This window comes from Aristolochia californica, unplaced genomic scaffold (genome assembly GCF_029961685.1).
Source record: "Aristolochia californica isolate CCGP_79_NKW_82.1479 unplaced genomic scaffold, dmAriCali1.0.hap1 SCAF_5, whole genome shotgun sequence".
Taxonomy (NCBI): Eukaryota; Viridiplantae; Streptophyta; class Magnoliopsida; order Piperales; family Aristolochiaceae; genus Aristolochia; species Aristolochia californica.
In genome coordinates, this window is record NW_027182214.1 from 39,687,627 (window position 1) to 39,696,124 (window position 8,498).

Genomic DNA, 8,498 nt, shown 5'->3' on the forward strand with positions numbered 1-8,498 from the left:
TGCACTCCTCCCCATCGTCAGGCTCACCATCTCAGCCGTTCAACGACGGCACCCCCGATATTGTGGTCCCTCGTCTAGCCGTAGCTCAGCTACTGGGATCGGCACCGTCGGACACTCAATTCAACTTTTTCCCGGACGTAAAACGACGGTTCAACTTAATTTATCTCTCAACTGCAGTAACGACAAAAAGGCCCGCTCCATGGTGCCACATTCTTCCTTGCTCCCCTCCCCTCGCTCTCTCTCTCGTTTCTTTTTCGTTCGCCATTAACGCTCCAAGTCTTCTACTATGCGTTCTCTCGCTGGAAACCGAAGCCAATGAAAATTCCTCGGTAATAGCGCCCGGTCGAATAGAAAGTGGAAGAAGCACTTAAGAGAGGAAGGAGAAGTTCTCTTCTTTGGGTACTAGCCCTCGTGCACCCAGCCTGCTTCGTCTCCGTCTTCGTAGGTGAGCCTCTGCTTCATGTTTTCCATTTCAGTTTCTTCCGTGTTGTCTGCGTTTAGTGGGAGGAGTTGGCGGACAATGAGTTGACTGTTACTTTAAGGTAGAGTACGGAAAAGGATTTTCCCGGAGATGGCTGCGTTTGAATCATAGTTCCTGTTCTTTTCAGCTTCGGCATTGCAGCTTTTTGATGATATCTTTTGAAGAAAGTTAAAAATATGTAGTTTTGGCTTTTGTTAACCGCTTTATACTGAGATCCTCCAGAAAAGTTGGTGTTTTTGCATCTGTTGCGTCATTTTATTCTTGTTGCTGAAAAGTGTTTGTTGGGTAGAAGGATTATAGGATTCAAAAGGTGCGGATTTGAAGATTATTTGCTTCTATATCTTTCCGGATCGCTGCATTGAGAGGTTTCAGCTGCAGCCGATTCTCAGGTATTATTAGTTGCTATTCATCATATTCTTTTATTTTTTCCGATTGGGAAACAATTCGACCTCGCTGAAGATTTTTTCCCTATTTTCGAGCGTCCCTGTGGAATGGAAGAATATGGATTTTTTTTGCATTTTTTGGTAACAGAAAAGCATGGAACTTTCATCAATGGCCAACTCTCTACTCTCTTTCTGCGCCGTGACTTTCGGCGATGATTCTCAGTATTGGTGGTAGTTGGTACTCGAAATGACTAAAATGCCTGTGTCGTTGGAAAGAGAAAGTGATTAAGGCACTGACCCCAGGGGTGATTGGTATTCTCCTCTCTGGTGGGTCAAAATTGATATAATTTTATAGGCACCGACCAGTAGTGCTCGAGTAAAAAAATGATTTTTTTTTCTTCCAGATTTCCATCTACCATGAGATCAAAGAACTGATAGCTAGTTATATTTCACCATACTTGGATGTGCTGACGTAAATCTCTTTAAATTTATGCTGCACGGATCCGTTTGGTTGAGCTGCAGTTCATCTGGTGGTTATTTACTGATTCAGTTCTTCGATGCGCCAGATTCCCGTGGTTTGCTCTCATCTTCTGACTTCTGTCTGCACCAGTGCAGTTCTTCTGGGACGGGATAACCTTTAGATAATGCAGACACCAAAATCCAGGTGAGATAAACTAGAGTTTCTGTAACTATTGTTTCTTGTCATAGAATAAGCCGATTAATTCAAAATGTTCGTCTTTTCTTTTTGTTTGTGTTTCTTCTATCTTAATCCGACTCGTTATTTTTCTTTTCTTTCTGGAGAAGAGCTCAGAGACGCTGTTATTTCTAGATCTTCAGTCGTTAGTCTTGAAGCCTCTGTTGATCGATATGTTTGAGTTTGCCTGGCTTTCTCATTTACTTTATATTATGCCAGGAGTGGAGCCCCCGAGGTTCCTCAAAGAACATCTCCTGTTACCCCTCGAACTCGGCAATCAAAAACAACCACCGGATCGGCGTCAGAATCACCCTCTTCTGGGCGTCCAGTGATCAAGACCTCAGCTGATAGAAGTCCAAAGGTTCTTGAACGGAAATCACCTAGAAGCCCCGCATCAGAGGTATGTGACTTATGCTAGTAACATCAGAATGATGAAAGAGTAGATTTAAGCTTTTTTTGGTTCCTATATTTTGCTTGTCCATGTCTTTCTGGAGATTCGAGTTCTTTAATTTGGACGCTCCTTGAGTTTTCTCATTTTACGATTTCCCAATATCAGAAGAAACGGCCAGGCAGGATTCCTGAACTTGAAAATCAGATCTCCAAACTTCAAGAGGAGCTCAAGAAGGCAAAAGATCAGCTTAGTGCATCTGAGTCATGGAAGACACGAGCGCAGGAGGGAGATGATTTAAAGAAGCAGCTTGCAGCCATGGCTGCGAAGCTTGAAGAGTCACAGAAACAGCTTATTGACCTTGCAGCATCTGAGGAGGCCCGCCTTCAGGAGCTTCGCAAGATATCCCAGGAGAGAGACAAGGCCTGGGAGTCTGAGCTTGAGGCTCTCCAGAAGCAGCATTCCATGGATTCGGCTGCTTTTTCTTCAGCAATGAATGAGATCTCAAGGCTCAAGCACCGGCTTGTAGTGGCTGGAGAATCCGAGGCTATCCATGCAAAGCAAGCAGAGATGGCTCACTTGGAGCTCCAGGCTATGAAACAAGACATGGCTGCTACCCTTTCCCTACTCAATGACCTGAAATCCCAGATTAGAAGTTGTGAAGAATCTGAAGCTCATGCTAACCATGTTGTCAAAGAAACCTTGACCATGTTGGAAACAAACAATGCTGCTATGGCAGTTCTAAGAAACGAGGGGTTAAAAGCTGCGGATTCTCTCACGTCCATATCTGCAGAGTTAGAAGAATCGAGGTCCCAGGTGTCTTCACTAGAGCAAATCATCTCCAAAATGAAGGCTGATAAGCTTACGGTTATCTGTGAGATCTCCAGCAACTCTGAAGGTGGAAATGAACTTCAAGATACAGTTAAAGAAGCAGAGCAGCTCAAAGCTGAACTGACTTCAGTTAAAGCAGAGGTTGAACAGTTGAAAACCGCTTTAGAAGCTACTGAAATTAAATACCAAGAGGAGTGTATAAAAACTATGATGGAAATTCAATCCGCTCATGAGCTGGTTGAACAGATCAAATCTGAAACAAACAAGAGACATTCACGAGTAGAGGAAGAGTTGAAGAAAGCAAATGAAGATATAGTGGAACTAAAGGCAAATTTAATGGACAAGGAGACTGAACTCCAGGGAATAGTGGCTGAAAATGAAGGGCTAAGCCTTGAAATTGAGAAGTGTCTGTTGAGAGAGAGAGAGAACGAGCAGGATAAAGAACTCAAAAAGTTGCAGGCTAATGTGGCAGATTTGAAAGCTAACTTGCTGGATAAAGAAACGGAACTACAGAACATTGCGGAGGAGAACGAGTTGTTGAAATCAGATATAAAGAAACAGCATTTGGATACAGAGGCAGAGGCAGCTAGGGCTGCTGAGAGAGAGGCTTTAGCGAAGTTGCATTATGTGAGTGAGGAAGCTGATAAGAGCACAAGAGGGGTAGTCAGGATCACTGAGCAGCTTGAGGCAGCCCAGGCTGCAAATTCAGAGATGGAGGCAGAGTTGAGGAGGATCAGAATTCAATCAGAACAGTGGCGTAAGGCTGCTGAGGCTGCAGCTGCAGTGTTGTCTGGGAATAATGGTAAGATCATGGAGAGAACTGGATCATTGGATAATGTGGAATATCATGAACATGTGGGTGGGAAGCTGATGAATTCGCCTTACTTTGATGATCTCGATGATGATTCCCCTAAGAAGAAGAATAATATGTTGAAGAAAATAGGTGTTCTATGGAAGAAAGGACAGAAGTAGTAAGTAGAAGATTTGCTGTTTATTAGCAAATATGCACCCAACATTGTAAGAGTGGTGGTAAGCTTTTCTTGTGTTTTAGTTATCTTTATACTGCAGTTTGACTATGTGTCTATGCTCTTCTTGTGTATGGAGAGAGGTTGTTCATGAGTAGCTTCATTGTTTTGTCTTCTCGATTCTTCCTGGCTCTTAATATATTTATTGTTCTGAATGACTAAATTTGCTAAGAAATTTACAAAGTTCTTGCCTTTCACGAATAATTCTCTCATTTACCAATAATTTCTACAAAGAAAACAAACTACTGTAAAGCCACCCGTTTGACTAGATGATGTTTCTGTTTCATCATCCCACCAGCACTTAAAGAGCATAAATGATACCAGGAATGTAACCCAACAAAGTCAGCAACAAGTCGATCCAGAACTCAACCTTGCAATAGCAGCACAACGACCCCTTCAATGGCGATTCTCATTTCATTTCAAACTCTACCCAGAAACAGAAGGGCATACATCAAAGAACAGAAAAACAAGAAAAGAAAAAACAGAATTACTCCAAATCCTCAGAACCCATGACTGCCAGACGACAGCTTCAGGTTCAAGGTTCAGCTTTAGTACGGAGAGCGACCAAGACGAATGTAGTGCTTGAAGAGGCCATGGAAGGCCACCTGGAGTAAAAGCTCTGGGTGCCCGACGCCTGGTGTTTTCGTATTCTAATCTTTTCTGAGGGAGTAACTGACTGTTTTGCTGATTTGTTGAGATTCGTCGTTCTGGTCAATGGTTGTATGGGATCAGAAACAGAGATTTGGCGGTTTGCCCATTGAATTATTGGAAACAATTAAAATATATTCAAAATCTAAATGCCTGGAAGATTATTCCAACTCCGATATCGAAATCTGATCCGTTAAGATAATATTTAAATTTGGATAATATTCTGATTCAAAACCCTGTAATGAAAACTACAGAACTCTTAAAAAAAGTCTCAAATAGAGAAACTTACGAAGGGAAGAGCTTAGTTGACGTGAAATCCAGAAATAGAGGTCAGAAGAACGGTCTGAGAAGAGCTTTAGTTGACGTGAAATCCAGAAATAGGAGTCATAAGCCGACCGTTCTTCCTTTTAATTACATTATTGGCACTTTCTTTTCCTTTCTATTAGAATTATGGTTTTAAATAGATAATTTATAAAATAAAATTATCATGATATTAAAGGTATAGGGCCCACTTCTAGATGTTGTCATTGGATGTTCAGTACAGGGAATAATGGCCAGCACATCCCCCTGTAGAGGTAGATTAAATGGGTGCATTGACTTAGTGGGCACATCCCTTGGGACTAAGGAGATATGTCTCTCTTGAGAGGATGTATCTTTTCTAAGAGGATGTGTCCTTATTGAAAAGTCATTAGTGCACCCTTTGAAAATCTATATAAACCTCTATGGTCTTACAAGTGAGGCTAATGCTATTTGCACACCCAGTCTGGCTGAACGGGAGCAAACTTATCACTTGTAAACGAAGTATAAAAGATTATCTTGTGCACTTCAAGTTTTGTTTATATTCTTCAAGATGAAAGGTACGCTCTCTTTATTCTTCTTATTTCAATTCTATATTTATGTATTTGTATGTGAAAATTAAATTAATTATATAATTTGCAAAATCCCCAAAGGGTAATGCATTTTGTATAAATTAAATTAATTTTATGTGTGTTTATTTTGAGTATAATTTGTTTTATGAGTTATACTAATTTTATTATATGATTAGCAAAATCCCCAAAGGGTAATGCGAATTGTATAATTAGATTAGTATGCTGTAAATTAATTCATATGAATCCCCAAAGGGTAAGTATGAATTAATTTATTTGTTTGTTTGTTGGTTTGTGATTGTTGGTTGTTTATCATGTGTGGAATGATTTGCCTAGTAACTCTCATGAATCCCCAAAGGGTAAATGGGAGTACTAGATGGTTGAAATGATTCTATAATTATGTATGTTCTCCCAAATATTGAAATATTTTTTGGATGACAGGAATATCCAGTAGTGGACATAATTTTGCTGAGTCCCTAAAGAAAAATGTACTTGATGGGACTAATTATGTGAACTGGTTACAACGGGTTGACTTAAGGCTACGAGGCTATAGGTTTGATAAGATTATCAAAGTGGATACTCCTCCTCAAAGACCTTCCCGAATAAACTACCCTGATAATCTGAAACAGTATAAGAAGGACCTTAGAAAATTCAAGCAATGGGATAATGCTAATGAAATTTCTATGTCACATATTCTTGGGGCTCTAAGTGAGACTCTCTTGATGACTTATTTTCATGTCCCCACTACAAAAGAGATTCTCGACTCGATTGAGGCTAAATATGGTAAAAAGTCGTCTACTCACATCAATAACTTATGGCAAAAGTTCACTCGTGCCAAATGGGAATAAAATGCTGATGTGAGAAAATATGTAAATGACATGCTTGCCATGACAGATGAGTTACAATATCATGGTAGACCAATGGATGAAAAAACTAAAGTGGTCACCATTACCAACTCTTTACCCAAATCTCTCAAATATATTCAAGACTTTTATTCTTTGTCCAAGACAAAGTGGACTATATATGATTTGGTTAATATGATCGACCACCAGTCCGAAAGACTCAATCCAAGTATTGAGTTAAATAAACCTTCACCTAGTGCTAACGTAGTTTTGAAGCTGAAGAAAAAGAATTTTAAGAAGAAGGGAAAGAACTTTCGATTTTAAAACTTCAAGGACAAAAAGGTCAATCAACAAAGGGTTGAAGTACATGCAAATCAACGTGTTTGCTTCTTCTGTAATAAGCCAGGACATATAAAAAAGTATTGTAGGGCTTTGAAAACCATGCAAGAAGGGCAACAGGAGAACACCAGTGAGTCCTTATCTCTTGAAACTTGTACTATTTATATCAAACCTTTTAGTTGGTGGGTTGATTCTGGTGCAACTATTCATGTATCGAATGAGTTGCAGGGTTTCAAGGAGCTAAGAAAGATTGAGGACAAAACAAGCTTTATTTACATGGGAAATGATGAAAAGGCCATTGTGGAAGGCGTGGGAACTTACCGGCTAAAGCTTGTTGATAATAAGTTTTTTGATTTAGAAGATCGTCTTTATGCTCCTTCTATGAGAAGAAGTCTATTATCTGTATCTTGTCTTGAGAAACTTGGATTTACATTTTACTTTGGAAATGGAAAGTTTCTTATGTTACAAGATGATAAAGTTATTTTGAGAGGTTTTTGAAATTCTGGTCTATATCAATTGCAACTTAGTGGAAATATGGTGTTCAATGTTTCTACTTCTTTGGATATTAAAGAAAATGAATTGTATTTGTGGCATTTACGACTAGGGCATATAAACAAGGATAGAATTATAAGACTTGTGACACAAGGATTATTGAAAAATCTTTCACATAATGATTTTCCTATTTGTGAGTGTTGTATATATGGGAAAATGACAAAGATACCCTTTCCATCCAAAGGCTCAAGAAGTTCTCATGTTTTGGATATTATTCATTCTGATATATGTGGACCTATGAATGTGAATACTCGTAATGGTCATTCGTATTTTATCACATTTATAGATGATTTCTCAAGATATGGAAGAGTATATTTACTGCATAGAAAAAATGAGGCCTTAGATTATTTCAAAACCTTCAAATTGGAGGTAGAAAATGCCACAGGAAAGAAGATCAAAACATTCCACACCGACAAAGGTGGAGAGTATTGTTCGGAGTTATTCTCTGAATTTTGCAAGTCAAACGGGATTATCCATATGTTTAGCATCCCTTATACACCTGAACAGAATGGTATTGCTGAAAGGAGAAATCGAACCTTACTAGAGATGGTAAGATCTATGATGACACTTGCAAATTTGCCAATATCCTTTTGGGGCGAAGCATTATTGACAACTACCTATATCTCAAATAGAGTGCCTTCAAAGTCGGTTGAGAAAATACCTTATGAGGTATGGTCAGGCAAAACTCCTAGTCTTAACCATTTTAAAGTATGGGGATGTGTTGCTTAGGTTTTAAAACTTGATCCTAAGGACAAATTGAAGGCTAAGACTCGAAGATGTTTATTCGTTGGGTACTCTGAACATTCGAAATGATATAGGTTATATGATCCTAAGGAGGAGGTGATTATTGAAAGTAGACATGTAAAATTCATTGAGGATATATTTGATTGTGATGAAGATTTAGGTATGAAGTCTCACTTGGAAGAATGTGTTGAAATGTCTTCTTCTGAATCTCCTTCTAATATAGAGAATTCTACCCAAATGGATATTCGAAGAGGGACTAAAGAAAGAAAACCTAGTCAACTCTTATCATCTTCAGATTTTTATACCTATGCTGGAGAAACTTATGAAAGAACAAGGTTGAATGAAGATGTTACTGATCCTGACACTTACGAGGAAGCACTCCTTGATGTGGATTCCGACAAGTGGAAGTCGGCAATGGAAGAAGAGATGGACTCTATGTATAAAAATGAAGTTTGGAAACTTGTTGATCCTCCTACATCGGTTAAGCCCATTAAGTGCAAGTGGATTTTTACAAGGAAGAGAAATGTTGAAGGTAAAGTTGAAAGATTCAAAGCTTGTCTTGTTGCCAAGGGTTTTACTCAACAATACGGGATTGATTATGATGAAACATTCTCTCCTGTTACAAGAATACAGTCTATTCGAGCTCTCCTGGCATTGGTAGCATATTATGACTATGAGTTGTTCCAAATGGATGTTAAAATTGCT

At 39.0% G+C, this 8,498-nt stretch overlaps 1 protein-coding gene across 5 annotated transcripts; it reads left to right on the forward strand.

Moving 5' to 3' along the window:
* The first annotated feature begins 217 nt into the window (after window positions 1–217).
* On the forward strand, window positions 218–3,899 carry LOC137966484 (interactor of constitutive active ROPs 2, chloroplastic-like). 5 transcript variants are annotated; one of them, XM_068813114.1, is made up of 5 exons: window positions 218–445; window positions 771–870; window positions 1,415–1,528; window positions 1,778–1,958; window positions 2,115–3,899. In XM_068813114.1, the coding sequence occupies exons 3-5, from the start codon at window positions 1,509–1,511 to the stop codon at window positions 3,747–3,749; spliced, it is 1,836 nt and encodes a 611-aa protein (XP_068669215.1). In that variant the 5' UTR covers window positions 218–445; window positions 771–870; window positions 1,415–1,508; the 3' UTR covers window positions 3,750–3,899. The 5 variants fall into 5 exon arrangements, with proteins under 5 accessions (XP_068669215.1, XP_068669213.1, XP_068669214.1 ...); XM_068813112.1 differs by having other exon boundaries at window positions 1,431–1,528; XM_068813113.1 differs by having other exon boundaries at window positions 774–870; window positions 1,431–1,528.
* Window positions 3,900–8,498: the final 4,599 nt, after the last annotated feature.